Genomic DNA, 16,828 nt, shown 5'->3' with positions numbered 1-16,828 from the left:
CTGTCAAACTAATTGGAGTAGGGAGTGAGAAGTACAGAGAAACAAGATTGGCTGTGTGGCAACCAATTAAAGCTGGATACTGAGTACACATAGTTTAATTATTTTTCTCTCTACTCTTCATACACACTCAAAATTTTTCAAACTAAAAAGTTTAAGAAACAAAATAGCATTAGATATCCCTTTAATTCTATGGTTGGTCATAGCCACTCCCTCCCACTTCGACCCCAAACTGCTTTCTGTCTTTGGACAGTTTCCTGCTATGCAGCAGGAGTTGCTATTCCCACAAATGGGTTGTAACATACTGTCCCATTCCTCCCTGAGGTTCATGACCTTATACAGACAACATCCTATTCCTACTTCTACCCTGTACTGGAAACTCAGCCCCACCAAACTCAGCACCACCCTCAGGGTAAAAGACCCTGAAGATTAAGTCAAGATGCCAGCTACTAATAGCTCTGAGAACCACACTATCTCTATCATCAGATAGCCTGGAGCTAAGACCATGTTCATTTTTTTACCTAGTCAGTTCATCTCAAGGAACATGGAATGCAAACAGAACATCAAGATAGTAAGTAGTCACACAGTATTTCAGTGGAGCTAAAATCCAGCACCAGTCTGCCCAGAACCCTCTTCCTCAAAATGCCAAGATGTCTCACATAGTTCTCAGCAGTAAAGACCTCTACTCACCATCTCAATAGCACCCTTCGCTACTCTCTGACTCTGGCTACTAAACATACCTTATTTTATTTTGTAGGACCTATCACTGCCTGACCTATATCATATGTTTATTTATCATCTCCCCTTCCTAGAACACAACTTCCATGAGGGACCTTGCTTGGTTTGCCTCTGTGTGCTCAGATTCTAAACAGTACCTAGAACACACAATAAGATCAAATGTGTATTTGCTGAATGCTCAGGATCCCAGAAGCACAACTAAATATCAAAGAGGTCTGAGAACAAAAAAGTTGATTCTATAAACATAAACTAAGAAAGCATTCAGACCCACTTTGTATAGTAGAAAGGTAGTGTCACAGCACTATTTTTTATCACATTTAGACATTCCTAAACTGCTGAAAAATCAGTGACTTGGATCACACAAATAATCATTGAACGTGTCATCTATGCCAGTAAAATCTAATGGGACCACAGTACCTTCACCTGCCTGCTACGATATTAACAATATATACAAATTATCTCACGAAATAAGTTACAGTGCACTTTTAAATAAAAATCAGGGCTCTCCCACTACTTCTTCCTCTACTGCAACTCCACGAAACAGAAATCCCACCACTGCCACCACCCAAGAGATTACAGTAACATCCAGGAAGCTGGCCAAAATGGTTGGAGCTTCAGAGTGCCCGGTTCTGGCTCTACCTCTCAACTGCTATGTGATCTTGGGCAAGGAACTATCCCTCAGTTTCAATTGTAAAATGGGAGCCAGTAACAGAATCTATATCGGTTGACTCGAGAATTAGATGAAATATTAGACTAACAACTTAAAATAGTACCAGTCACAGAGTGACACCTACCTTAGCTATCATGATCTATTATTATTATTATTGTTATTATTATTATTATTATTATTATTATTATTACTGGTATAACAACATCTGAACCTACTTGTACACTTAGACTTTAGCATAATTCTAGGTGGTACTCATTCTCAAGGACATAGAAAAAATAGTTTTGTCAGTTTTGTAAAGCCTGTAAAAACTGCTGAGAATAGATAGTATATAATAACCTGGGGGCAATTCTACTGTAAATCTTTGTTGAATGAATGAATAACAGACATTAAGAGGGAAGCTTTTAAGAAAGGTGAGAAAATATTACTCAATTCACTCAAAATCCATTGCTGAGTATTTGTTAAATAAAATCATCCCCTCAATACACCCAGCATAGCATGAGGCATGTGGAAAGCAGCCATTACCATTACTGTTGTGATCACAAATCTCAAGGCAAAGTGAGATTCTAAAGGCTTCCAAGGCCCAAAGTCTCCCCTTCACAACCTCAAAACCTTCAGAAGTATGAGTCAGGCTCTCACATTGCTCTGTTGTCCCTCTACCACTACATTAGCTTTTCTGCCTTTATCTTCGGTACATTAATGTTCTGAGACTCAATTTAAACGAAAATGCTCTACTGCTAACAAAAATCTAGAAAGCACTGCTATAGTTCAACCCACTATTGTGTGAAAGAAACAGGGCCTTGGGACACCTGGGTGGCTCAGTGGTTGAGCATCTGCCTTTGGCTCAGGGTGTGATCCTGGGATCCGGGATTGAGTCCTACATCAATCAGGCTCCTTGCGAGGAGCCTGCTTCTCCCTCTGCCTGTGTCTCTGCCTCTCTCTCTCTGTGTGTCTCTCATGAATAAATGACTAAAATGTTTAAAAAAAAAAAAAAAAACACAGAAGGAGAAGGAGAAAAAAGAAACAGGGCCTTGGTCCAGAGGTCCAGCAACTTGTCCAAGATCTTACCGTAGTCAGCACCACTGTGGAACTAGACACCTAGATTCCTGAAACCTTATCCACTACTAAGCATTACTTCATCTGCAGATAAATGCATCAAAACTTCTACCAGAGGGGTGCCTGAGTGGCTCAGTCGATTAAGCATCTGACTTGACTTCAGCTCTGGTCATAATCTCAGGGCCCTGGGATTGAGCCCCCACATCAGGCTCCACACTCAGCAGGGAGTTCTGTTTCTCCCTTTGCCCCTCCCCACTACTCTCTCAAAAAAAAAAAAAAAAAAAAAAAAAAATATATATATATATATATATAAAATCTTTAAAAAAGAAAAAACTCTACCAAAACCATCTTCAAAACACAGATTTTCCCTGCTTAAAGTTGAACTTACTAATTTACATTCCACAACTCACCATAATTTCTCTCTGTTCTTCCAGATTCTTCAAAAAATTAGAAAATTCACGTAAGGAAGCATCTACAAAGAGAAAGGTATGATTACTTAGTAGCCAAAGCGAAGGAAGGCAAATCAAAACGTCACCTTTACATACCTATGCAGCGTTCGTCATCTGTCTCTGCATCACCGATAAACTCAAATTTAAAATCTCTGAGTGAATGTGCAAACTTCCTCTGGGCTGCTGAAAGACCTAGAAAGAATGATTTAATGATTACCTGATGCTTTAAGTCCAGGCTTAGAAGAAATGTATTCCTCCTAAGGTTGCTAGAGCTGTAGTGCTCCCCACTCAATTTATGAGAAAGCACAACCCAACTCCTTTGCCAAGGGGTCCACTGCCCTCAACTTGGCCCTCTCTGGGATGCTTCTGTCTTCGCTTCTATACTCTGGCACAGAACAGGTGCTGAAGAAATGTTTACTCCCTCCCCCACCATCTTCCTCAGAGATGTGACTACCTCACATTGTTCCCATTCCCCAAAGATCTTTCCCTTTCTCTGCTCACTCAGGTCAGAACTTGCCCAATTCAAAAGTTCACACTATGATTAGGAAACACACACACATGATGTTATCTCCCAGGACTGGATGAGAACTGGCTAGATGCCAAGGTTTCAAATATAAAAGTATCAAAGCTCAAAGTCAGCCAATCAGATGCCCTTAACTGACTGGCAAACTCCAGCCAGAGAAACCCAGAAGGATCAAAGAGTTTTCATAGAAAACAGCAGCATGGAGGTAACTAAAAGACAAGCTTAAATGGTAGAAAGAATTCATTCTGCAAAAGACTTATAGGTTCTCGTTTTTTTTTTTACTGCAGATTAATAGAAAATAGCAGAAAACTACATTATAGTTTCATTTACCATAGCCAAGACATGGAAGCAGCCTTAATGTACATAGATACATAGATAGCTGAGTGAATAAAGATGTGATTTATATGTACAATAGAATATTACTCAGCCAAAAAAATTAATTAATTGATTAATTTTTTAAAAAAAGAATATTACTCAGCCATAAAAAAATGAAATCTTGCCATTTGCAAGAGAGGGACTTAGAGGGCATTACGTTAAGTGAAGTAAGTCAGAGAAAGACAAACACCACATGATATTATTTATATGTGGAATCTAAAAAGAAATCAAACAAAAAAACAAAACAAAATGACTCACAGATACAGAGAACCACTGATGGTTGCCTGAGGGTAAGGGGATAGGGAGGATGGATGAAATAGGTGAAAGGAATTGAGAGATGCAATCTTCCAATTATAAAATAAATAGACACAGGAATGTATAGCATAAGGAATATAGTCAGTAATATTGTAATCACTTTGGTGACAGATGGTAACTAGACTTATTGTGGCATGGCAATCATATCATAGTGTATATAAATATTGAATCACTATGTTGATACTAATACAATTATTCCTCAATAAAAATTTAAAGAGAAGTATATACAAAGATAGAAAGAAAAAAATAATAATGGAAAACCCTACTTCTAAAATAGGGCAACATTTATCTTATGGGCCATAGACCATGCTAGGTGATTCTTGTTTATCTCATTCAATACTCATATATACAATAAATAAAGATTATCTTCATTTTACAATGGGGTGCTAAAGCTCAGAGATGTTAAATAATTTATACATAGTAGCACAGTTACTACAACAGCAAAGGCTTGATTCTATTCCAATGCTATTTGCACAAAGACATGCCCCAGCCCAGATATAATCCTACCACTGGTCTAAAGCACTTTCTAAGAAGCTGCTCACTGACTCCTGTACTCCCCACACTACTTGTCTCAGTACCATGAATACTGGCAGACCATGTTGAAGTTCCACGTCAAGCACACTGAAAAGTTGAAAAAAATAAAATGCAATCATAACTGCTGGTCAGAGTACTCATGCAAAAAAGAAATATGGACAAGAAAGGGAGGCTAACAATGTAAAAAATGAGGGCTGTTATTAATGTGATAGTAGAAGAAATTTTCTCTTTTTTACTTTTTAAAGATCTTATTTATTTATTCATGAGAGATGGAGAGAGAGGCAGAGACATACGCAGAAGGAGAAGCAGGCTCCCTGCAGGGAGCCTAATGTGGGACTCCATCCCAAGACCCCAGGATCATGACCTGAGCCAAAGGTAGACATTCAACCACTGAACAACCCAGGTACCTCTCTTTTTTATTTTAGTCATTGACTAAACAAGGAATAAAAGCAAAAGATTCTTACTTTTACATTAGAAAACGCTACCTGATTTTTTTTATTTATTTATTTTTTACTTTTGCCAATTTTTTACCTCAGATCATTAAGTACAAAGGCTCCCCAGTGACTTCCTGGACAAGCTTTCTCTCACTTCTCAAACTCTCTAATAATGCTCACCAGCTCTTTCAGCTACTGTCATGGCTTGGTTTTCTCTCTTAAATTTTTTTCTTAACAGACTATATTTTTAGAACAACTTTTTTTTTTAAAGATTTTATTTATTTATTCATGAGAGACAGAGAGAGGAAGGGGGAGAGAGAGAGAGAGAGAGAGAGAGAGAGAGAGAGAGGCAGAGACACAGGCAGGGAGAGAAGCAGGCTCCATGCAGGGAGCCTGACGTGGGACTCGATCCCGGATCTCCAGGATCAGGCTTTGGGCGGAAGGCGGCGCTAAACCACTGAGCCACCCCGGCTGCCCTATTTTTAGAACAATTTTAAGTTCCCAGTAAAATAGGGCAGAAGGCACAAAGATTCCCCTGCCCCCACACAGCATAACCTCCCCCTATTATCAACATCCCTTGCTATCATGGTTTTTGAAACTTCATTCTTCCTCTATCTAATTCATGTTTAGCTTGTTCTTCTCAAATCCTCTTTCTCTTTAAAATAAAGAAAAGATTGGGACTTCTGAATGGCTCAGGGGTTGAGCGTCTGCCTTTGGCTCAGGGTGTGATCCCAGGGTCTGGGATTGAGTCCCATATCGGGCTCCCAGCGAGAAGCCTGTTTCTCTCTCTGCCTGTGTCTCTGCCTCTCTCTGCGTATGTCTCTCATGAATAAATAAATAAATCTTTAAAAAAAAATTGAAAGATGTAAATGTGAAAAGCTAAATCATTAAGACTTTCAGAGGATCGTAATTTCTTACCCTTGGCGTACAGAACAAAACTACATGCCATAATGTAAAATGTGATGGACTACAAGCACAGTGACAATTCTCCATCCCTTCTTATAGGTGCCTCTCTTTTTCATGCGACTCTGTAGCTCCTCTAGTAATTGGTGGAGTCTCTCTTCCAACCCCTGAATCTAGGTCTTATGGCCACATGATGTAGTGAAAGTGACACTGTGTTAATTAAGAGCCTCCATCTCCTGAAACTTTGTACACCTCTGTTCAACTCTCTTGGAACTCTCTGGCTTCCATGTGTACAAGCCCAAACTACCCCTTGGTTGGTCAAAGACTTGTGGCCCGGTCCCCCAACTCACACCCCACTGGTCAGATAGCCACCGGCAGAAGCAGAGCTTTCCTGCCCTCTATGCAGAAGCTCACCCAGACAAGCGAAGTCCAGACTGAAATAAATAAATGGCTGCTGTTCAAGCTGTTAGGTTTTAGGATGATTTGTTACAAAGCAATAGATAAATTAATAGAAAGATGAACAGAATTTGTGTTAAATTTTAAAAAAATTTTAAGACATAAAAACGTGAAGATAAGCACACACCTGGGAGGTATAAATAACAGCTATAAATTAGTGAGGCATAAATTCCAATTAAAAATCAAACAAAACACTTGAATAGGCCCTTCACAAAAGGAACTAAAGGAAATCTAAATGGCCTAGAACCACATGAAAAAGATGCTCAAACTCATTAGTGGTAATTAGTGAAAATGCAAAATCTTAACATACATCAATATGCTCACCAGACTGGCAAAAATTAGTCTGGCAAGCCCAGGTGTTAGTATAATTCCTTACGAGGAGCAACAGAAATCTTCATACACTGTCGGGTAAGAGTAAAAATTGGTATACTTACTTATGTACTTTGGTATTTTCTAATAAATTAGGTGACATCCTACAACCTTCTAAGTAAATTCCCAAGATAAACTCTTACACATGTGCACTTGTAGAACATATACTAGAAAACCCATAACAGAACAATCACAATAATAGCCAAACACTGGAAAAAAACAAATACCAATCAACAAGAGAACTGAAAATTACAATACATTCATACACTGTAGAGTGAAAATAACTATAAATTCACATGTCAACACAGATGAGTTTCACAAGTTGGACAGAAAGAAGCAAGTCACATACAAAAAATACACTGTATCGTTCTCCCATATAAAGTTCAAACCAAGCTACACTATATTTGGGGTTGCATATATAGGTCATGAAATTATAGAAAAGCAAGTGAATCATTACCTCAAAGGCCACACAATGCTGGGGGCTGAGGAAAGTAAACAGAAGGTGACAAAGGGATTAAAAGTATTTTAGTTTGTAAGCTAGTGGTGAGGCTGTAAATATTTCCTTTATGGTTGTTTAAAATATACATTTGTTGTGTGCCTGGGTGGCTTAATCACTTAAGTGTCTGCCTTCAGCTCAGGCCATGATCACAGGGTTCGGGGATTGAATCCTGCATCAGGGTCCTTGCTCAGCGAGAAGTCTGCTTCTCCCTCTACCCCTCCCCTTCTGTCCCACTCCCATGCTCTCCCGTGTGTTCTCTCTCTCTATTAAGTAAATAAAATCTTTAAAAATAGATAAACTTTATAAAATAAAATGTACATTCGTTGTGTATGCTTCTGTACTTTTTGCCATAATTTCACAATCAAAAAATAAAATTTTTTAAACCATAGAAGAGTAAAAACCTGGCTATTTAGACAATTCCAAAGCAACTTAGTTTCTATTGTAATCCAAGCAAACTTATAATTATTCTTTAAGGTTTAGCCACACTGGTGTGCTCTTGGTCACAAATGCCACACTCATTCCAATGTCACACCCTTAAACCTGCTGCTCCCTCCACCTAAAACACTCTTTCCCCACCCACACCGGGCTGCTCCTTCTTAATCCTGATGGCTTAGCCCATACAGTCCTCCTCCCTACCATCCCCTCCAAAGCAAGGTCCCCTGCAGCCCTAAGTCTCTCTCTAGCCTTTGCCACTTTATTTATCTTCATAGCACTATCTGAAACTACCTTATTTAGCCAAAACTTACTCAGAGTCATCTATTTTCCCCGCTCTACAATATCATGTCATGTCCCTGAGGCAACAACTGATAGTCTTGTACTTTATTATATCCCTAAAACAGGGACCACAATAAGATTTTTCTTTTGCATTTCATGCACCTATTTCAAGGTATTAATAGTGTGTGGGCTTATCATTTTTAGTAACTTATATTATTCCATTTTGCTAATGTTTGCTTTTCGGTTCTCAAGAGAGGCAGGTACATTGGTTCCATTTATGTGTACATATGTGCTTACATATGTATATTTACTTATATATATATTATACACATTTTATATATAATATTTACATAATATATAAACACTGACATAGATTATACTTTTCCCCTCGGGAGCTATTTCCTGCAGTATTTTATCCAAATCACCAGATTGAAGTATACTTTAAAGTCCATATTTTGGGACGCCTGGGTAACTCAGTGGTTGAGCATCTGCCTTTGGCTCAGGGCATGATCCTGGGGTCCTGGGATCGAGTTTCGCATCGGGCTCCCCACGGAGAGCCTGCTTCTCTCTCTACCTATGTCTCTGCCTCTCTCTGTGTCTCTCATGAATAAAAAATAAAATATTAAAAAAAAAAGTAAAATAAATAAATAAATAAATAAATAAATAAATAAATAAATAAATAAAATTTTTTTAAAAAAGGGAAAAAAGTCCATATTTCATATGGCTGGGCAGGATGCTCTCTAGAAAGTTAAAATTTAATAGTTTCCTTATTTTTCTGTTAAAGATTTTATTTATTTATTCATGAGAGACACAGAGAGAGAGGCAGAGATATAGGCGGATGGAGAAGCAGGCTCCACAGAGGGAGCCTGACAAGGGACTTGATCCTGGGACTCCGGAATCATGACCTGAGCTAAACACAGATGCTTAACCACTGAGCCACCCAGGCACCCCAGTTTAAAATGTTTTTAATGCAGATTAAACTTGGGTTTATTTGCACAGCTAATATATTTCTCCCTATGTAAATAGCATGCTTTTCTCTCTTTTTTTTTTTTTATTTTTTATTTTTTTATTGGTATTCAATTTACTAACATACAGAATAACACCCAGTGCCCGTCACCCATTCACTCCCACCCCCCGCCCTCCTCCCCTTCTACCACCCCTAGTTCGTTTCCCAGAGTTAGCAGTCTTTACGTTCTGTCTCCCTTTCTGATATTTCCCACACATTTCTTCCCCCTTCCCTTCTTTTCCCTTTCACTATTATTTATATTCCCCAAATGAATGAGAACATATAATGTTTGTCCTTCTCTGACTGACTTACTTCACTCAGCCTTTTCTCTCTTAAGTACCAAATATTATGGTCACATTAATACTTCACTTTAAAATAAATCATTCTTCCTTTCTATTGACTTTCTTCTGGTGTTACTGGAGTTCATTATGCAAAATTTTTGTTGTTTAAAAATTTGGCCACACCAAACCCCATTCCTTTTAGGAATCACAAAGTTGAGGCACCTAGGTAGCTCAGTTGGTTAAGTGTCTGCCTTTGGCTCAGGTCATGATCCCAGGTCCCTGGGATGGAGCCCCACATCGGGCTCCCTGGAGTCTTCTTCTCCCTCTCCCTCTGTCTACTGTTCCACCTGCTTGTGCTCTTCCTTTCTCTCTCTGTCAAATAAATAAAATCTGTAAAAAAAAAAAAATCACAAATTTATCATGTTTCCATCATTTAGTATATTTCAATTTTTTTCTCCCATGTAGTTTATACTTTCATAGCTATCTTCTGCCTTTTCAAACATAACATAAAACCCATAAGACAGTTCACCACATTTCATACAGTTCATCAATCAAGCACAAAGATGCTCTGTGGAAAGGATAATGTTTTCTCTTTCCAATATTACCACATATGAACCTCAAGCAGTCTTTAGTTCTCAAGTTACAAAAGCTGGCAACATTCCTCTACTGGAGGGAAGAGTGGCCGCTGGATGGGAATACCTTTATTGAGCACCTACTCTATGCTGACTGACAAATACTACTTCATTTACTCCTTATAATTAGCCTGGAGAGTAGGCATTGGTGTCACCTTATTTTACAAATGGGTTAAGTTCAGAGATAGATTAGTGACTTGATCAAAGTCACAGACCTCTTCAGAGTACTGGTAATAAGTCCTAGAGGCAAATATCAACTCTCTGGTCTTTTAAGCTTCTGTCAATGTCCTTTCCACTACAGCATTCCAACTTTCAGAAGACAACATTCTTCCCTTGCCAGGATCTCACCCAGTTATCCGAATGGCTCTAATGAAGATTTTTTTTTCAAAGATTTTATTTATTTATTCATGTGAGAGACAGAGAGAGAGGCAGAGACACAGAGAGAGAAGCAGGCTCCATGCAAGGAGCCCGACGTGGGACTTAATCCCAAGACTCCAGGATCATGCCCTGGGCCGAAGGCAGGCGTAAAACCGGTGAGCCACCCAGGGATTCCCTCTAATGAAGATTTCTAACTAAACAGAAAAATCACATATATGTGGCTCCATGCCCCCACCTTCTCCTCCTGACTAATTCCTGACCACCGTGAATGAAGTACCTTCAAGGTACACAAAGAAAGCACAACTAACCTAAAAGAATTAATGTGATTTGCATCCTTTCAAATGAACTTGCCACTTCCAGAGTCACCCAGACTAGAATTTGCAGGTCTTCAATCCGCAGACAAATGGGAGAAAGCACAGGCAACATAACCCTTCCCAGGGTTAAGAGCAGTGTGAGAGAGTAGTTCTATTTGAGACCTGGTGAGTTCAAGATGTAGGGCAGCATGTGGAGAGATGTAACCACAGTTTAAATCCAGGTTCAGAGAGCCTCCAGACACGGGCCCAAATTGACAAACTCACGCTTGCTGATTTCACAGATGAGGAAATTATTGTTTGCAGAATATCCACCTATTAAGAGTTTTCAGTTCCGACCATGAACTCTGAGTCACATATAGGCACTCGGAAGGAGTGAATGGGAAGCCTCTCTGCTAGGGTGGCTGTAGTCTGACTGTGCCTCAAGGCAGCCCTCTGCATGCAGTGGAGCTGCTCAAGTTTCAAGCCTGGCTCTGGTAACAAGGTTCAACTACTGTCTGCAGCAACTCCTCGCACCATCAATCAAAGCGCGAATGGGGCTGCTTGAGGAAATGTGGCATGTTCTATAATTCTGGGCTTGAGAAGAAAAATGAAATCACAAATAAATGTGTCTTTCTTACTTGTTAAATTTGAAATACAAGACTCTGCACAAACCATATGGACTTCTAAAACCTTTTTTCAAAGAGGCAAATTGCACCTAGGTGTTCACATTCCTTTGCATGTAGAGACCCAAGTAACTAGTTCATCAAGTATGCAAAAGTTCTGCCAAGGGAAGCTCTGCCACCCATTCTGCACATCAAAACATGTAGCAAAATTCTTCAGTGTTTTATTTAGAGGGGAACAGGGTACAGATTCTAAGAACTTAATATCTTTCATGCCAGATTCATGCCAAGGAAATAATGCTGAAGTTAATCCAACTTAACTTGGAAATGAAACAAAATTCCTCTCAGCCTATAAACTGGCTTCAGATTTTCCTTCATGTTTTCCAGATTCACAAAACTGGCAGCAGCACTATATACAAGAACAGCAGTATGGCCTCTCTGTACGAGTTAAAGAAGAAAGTAAATAACTCACTTTATAGATTGTTTAAACGATGCAAACATCTTATGAGCCCAAAATGCATTACTGGACTAATTGAGGCCTGAAAGCCAAATCACAGGCAGTTCTAGGAATAGCTCTAGGGCCAGCCCCATCTCTGGAACTCTTGCATTAAAGGCATTCCTGGCCCTAGCTCTCCAATTCCACCCCAACTGGAGTGTCTGTTATAGTAAGGTCATCTTCATCATAGAAGAAAGCAGCTTCTAAAGGCCCTAGAGTATTCTAGCCCTGAATTGACAAATCAACGGGGTAGAAGAAAATAAGACGAGTCCACAAAGATGCAATGCCTCAGAACAAATGCATAAACCTGGAGTACAAGTCCCAAGATGTAATAGGGCACATAACAGACAACCAGATTCTGTTAACCAAAATAATTAGGAACAACGCTTAAGAAGGGAGTGATCTGAACACTACAGAGAATCCCATAGGCAGGTCCACACTGGAAACCATTACCTTACTTTTGCTATGCCTTATTCCAAGCTTCAACTGTTCCGCACACATTCACTCAATGCAAGGAGTCTACGCAGGCTAGGTTCTGTGTACAGAGAAAATACCTGTCACTACAGGCTATAAGATGAGCAGGACATGCTGGCAATCACCTAGCCTACCAGCTTTCAAACTGTCTTTGGCCACAGATTGAGCTATTCAAAGAAAATCTTATTTACAGAGAGAAAAGAAAAATTAGCCGACACTTCACGTATTAGTTTTCTACTGCTGCTGTAACGAATCACCACAAATTTAGTGGCTTACAGCAACACAGATTGATTCTTCTAATCCTGTAGGTCAGAAGGCCAAGACTGGTGTTACTGGAATGCATTCCTTCTGGAGGCTCTAGGGGAAAATCCATTTCTTTGCCTTCTCCAGGTTCTGGAGGATGTCCAAATTCCTTGGCTCAGAGCCCTCAGCCCCCTGTCACATCACCTCTACCTCTGTCATACATCTCTGACTCTTTTAATGACTACTGTGATTACAGTGGGCTCACAATCCAAACCCAAAATAATCCCCCTACCTCTAGCCCTTTAACTTAATCCCATCTGCAAAGCCCCTTTGCCAAGTTAAATAACATAGTCGCAGATTCCAGGAATAGAAAGGGCCATTACTCTACCTACCATACCTTATAATATCAGGTACTTTCCTAACCACTTTACATTTATTGATTCCTTTAAGTATCCCAACCACTCTGAGAGACAGGTACTATTATCATGCCACTTTGCAGAGGAGAAAACTAAGTCACAGAGAGGTTAAGCAACTTGCCCAAGATTATACAACTGGTAAGTAGTTGAACCAAGAGATAATCAAAGCTGCTCAGGTAAAGGTAGGATGAAGATCCCTTTCAGCTGGTCCCCCTCTCCCACAGCATGCTGTCCAGTGAGAGTGCACCCTGCAGAAAACCCAATGTGAAAATCACTGACAGAGTCTCTCACCTTCACTATACTGTCAGGAAATGAAAGCATGACTCTAAACAACTAGCTCAATGTCACACACCTAGTTCAAGGAGAACACTAACTAGAATCCAAGTTTTAGTACAGAATCTAGTTTTAGCATAACCTGTAGGCACACCTGTTAGTACAGAATCTAGTTTTAGCATAACCTGTAGGCACACCTGTTAGGGAGGAATACATGGTCCAGCAGTTGGACAGTATGCCCACTGAGAAAGGCTGCAAAGCGGAGTGCATGCATGCATACATGGGGAAGGGGATCAAGGTGATCCCCTTGATACTTTCATACTTTTTAAGTATGAAAAAGAATACTAAGACCAACACACTCCCAAGCTCCACCTTCTCTAATTACAATTCATAGAAAATAAGAACGGCTGATGGGCTGACAAACATCATAATGACAGGGCTGCATGCTACTGTTTGGATAGCTTAACATTTCCAGGTAAGTACATAAATCTGAGCATCAGAAACCAATGGCCCCATGAACTTATTTATTTGGCCACCCCTTTCGTTACAATTTTAATTCGAATCTCTCAAATCCTGCAGTTATAATTGGTCCCACGACTGCCTACATTTGCCTCACATACATAAAAAAATATCTTCCTGGCCCCTGGAGCCATTGGGATTTCAAGTCCTGGCCTAAATTAAAGAACATCAGCAGGGAACATAATTTTAGAGACAATCTAGACTAATGATCCTATTTTACAGATGAGGAACTAAAGGCACAATACGCTAGAGGCCGTGTGGTTTATGAAAAGGAGACAAGCAGGCCTGGCTTGAAATATTAGCTCTGCCGTACCCCCGGTGTGGCTCTGGGCAAGACACGTAGTATGTAACAGACTTCCTGTCTATAAACTGTAAATACCCAGAATGTCACATCTAACTAACACGTGACCTCTCACTTTCCCTTCTAGAGCAATATGCTTGAGCCAGAGCCTTCGCTTCCTACACTGGCAGGTGTTGTAGCACGTGACCCAACCCAAACTTTTTCAGGGCTAAATTAATAGGGACAGAGAGGTGACCCAAGAGCAACCCCCATAGGTCAGCCAGAGACACAGACACATGGAATGTGTATATACAGAAAGAAAGAAATGAAGTAAAAGCCACAAAGTGTTAAACAATTGGTCGGTCTACGAAAGATGAAAGGACACGTAGGATGCTCATTAGTCTATCCTTGCAACTTTTGTAATACATATTCATAAAACAATTAGCAGAAAAGAATACAATGATCATAATGTATTAAAATGAAAGAAACAAGTACACCCACACACATCCCTGAATCAATGAACCATTTTGTTCTCCTTTGTCCCATCTGCCCTCATCTTATTCCTATACTTGCAGGAACCCAAGCAGCCAGAATTCCAGTGTTCTTTTCTCAGCATCTCATTCCTTATTCTACGCATCCACATTCTACTCGTGTTGTTTATTTATCCAAATATTTGCCAGGCAGTATTCTAGACACAGAGGTTACTGCAACAAATTAATCACACCAACCTGGGTGAGAGTGGGTACAGGCCAAGGTGAGATGGGGGAGTAGAAAGGGAGTAGAGAAGACAGATAATAAAACATAAATTACTGGGAGCAGATAAGTGCCATGGAGAAAACTGAAGAATGGTTAAGGAAATGGGAATGCTTGGGGAGGGAGGCTGGGCAGATCTCAGTGGATGGTATAGAAAAGATAGTACCAAAGCAAAGACTTGAATGATGCAAGGAGCAAGCCACACAGATCACTTTCCACACAGAGATCTGCTGTAGGACAGCAAAAGGCTGGTGTGGCTGAAGCCGATGGAGGGAGGGACAAAGAATGCAACAGGCAAGAAGGAGAAAGACAATTGAAGCCAGTTCAGAAAGGACTTGAACTTCTATTATAAGATGGGGAGCTTCTGGAAGGTTCTGAGTTAGGGAAGAGGGGTAGGATCGAACAATTAGCAGCATCACTCTGGTTGCTGTGCTGAGAACAAGAGGCGCACAGCAGGAAAACAAGTTAGGAGGCTACTGCCCTGATCCAGGCCAGAGAGGACAGTACCTCTTTAAAGAATTTCTGGAAACTGCCAACAACTGGTAAGATTCTGGAATCTCAACCTAATGAGTTGAGGGGTTTACAAGCAAAAACTTCCCCAAGGATAGCAATCATCTTTGAAACCTCTTGGCTTCAAAGCCAAGATAGCCTGCTTTCTAAATGCTTAAAATTAGTAAAATGTTCTTGTTCCCCTGTATAATGGGTTCAATTGTGCCCCTTGCACCCATTCCCGTAATAGAGTCCTAACCCTCAGCATCTCCGAATGTGACCTTATTTGGGGAGAGGTTCTTAGGTATAATCAAGTTGAAGTGGGATCATTGGGGTAGGCTCTCATCCAAAAGGACTAGTGTCCTTATAAAAAGGGGAAATGTGGTCACAGAAACACACATAGAGGGAAGACAAGGTGGAGAGACAAAGGAAGATGGCCATCTATAAGCTAAAGAGAGTGGCCTGGATCAGAAGCTTCCCTCACAGGCCTCAGAAAGAACCAGCTCTGCTGACACCTCAGCTGGGGACTTCCAGACTTCAGGGCAGTGAGACAAGAAATTTTGGTTATGTCAGCCACCCAGTCGGGGGTACTTTGCTATGGCAGCCCTAGCAAACTAATACATCAAGATTATTTTTTTCTCTTTTTAGAAAAATAAGGTAACCTGGAGGTTAAAAGTAATATAGACATAAGAACATCACTGGCAAGTATTGTTTTATAGACCAGGGACTTAAGCTCTGTGACAGACAATATTACTCAAACATTCTGGTACTGAATACAGTAACTCAGCAAACAAAGTGACTTCCAAAATGTCCTAAGAAAGGGGAGACAAAAAGAAAAACAAAACCACATATGGGGATAATGTCAAGACACGCTACCGTGTTAACCACAGTAAGGCCCAAAGTAAATACTAGCAGGGACCGACGTGTTGGGTGTTGATCTGGTTGATGAACGTGAGCTTTCCCGCCCTTCTGCCATTGGAGCATCACCATGTCACAGCACGAAAGAGAAACTCAGTTGCCAACCAAAGCCCAGTGTTACTACGTAACTCTCATTTCTCTCAAATGCTTTAGCCAGTTATTTGCTTTAAAATAATATTTACGTAAAATAAGACTCAATATAAGGGGGGACAGCTAAAATCTCTTCCATTGTGTCCCAGGATGAACCAGGATCACAAAATCTAAAAGGAATGCCACAAGAAATGCCCCATGACTTGCAGCAGTCACTTGGCACAGCCCAAGATGTCATACAAACTTCGAGAAGATGTGATAGTTGCCCTAGGGAGTCCATGACCTCCATCAGGGAGAGACTGCCATGACATCACATACCACACTGACACTGAGGAGTCCAGGTCACACACCCTACAAGAGTTCAATGGAAAACACACTTGAAAAAATGTGAAAGTCATCAGGAAAACACAGCATGGAATGGGCAGCTTGAACAGGGTCCAAGAAAGTGGGTTAAATTTATATCACTGTAAAAAAAAAAAAAATTATATCGCTGTGAACCACAAAGGAGACGTTTGAGTAGGAAAAAATGAGGGGACTCCTTCAGAAGGGGACGAGAAAGGGGATCTAGACTGCACAACCTATGTACATTAGGGCCTTCTGAATACAAGAAATACACTCAAATAATGAGAATACAATAG

The 16,828-nt window shown here is 40.2% G+C and overlaps 1 protein-coding gene across 5 annotated transcripts in view; it reads right to left on the bottom strand.

The window, feature by feature from the left end:
- The window catches only part of ARHGAP10 (Rho GTPase activating protein 10), a 318,329-nt gene that overhangs the window by 221,574 nt on the left and 79,927 nt on the right, over positions 1–16,828 (bottom strand). For 4 of the 5 annotated variants that reach the window (XM_038558962.1, XM_038558960.1, XM_038558961.1 and 1 more), the window contains exons 2-3: positions 3,004–3,099; positions 2,869–2,930 (exon numbers count right to left, since the gene is read on the bottom strand). In XM_038558962.1, the coding sequence (XP_038414890.1) occupies positions 2,869–2,930; positions 3,004–3,099 (158 nt within the window). Of the gene's footprint in view, positions 1–2,868; positions 2,931–3,003; positions 3,100–16,828 lie in introns of those variants that run through there. The other variant, XM_038558965.1, reaches the window with a different exon arrangement.

This window comes from Canis lupus, chromosome 15, assembly GCF_011100685.1.
Source record: "Canis lupus familiaris isolate Mischka breed German Shepherd chromosome 15, alternate assembly UU_Cfam_GSD_1.0, whole genome shotgun sequence".
NCBI lineage: Eukaryota > Metazoa > Chordata > Mammalia > Carnivora > Canidae > Canis > Canis lupus.
The sequence above is the reverse complement of the archived record's forward strand: the minus strand, read 5'-3'. Positions and strand labels throughout refer to the sequence as shown.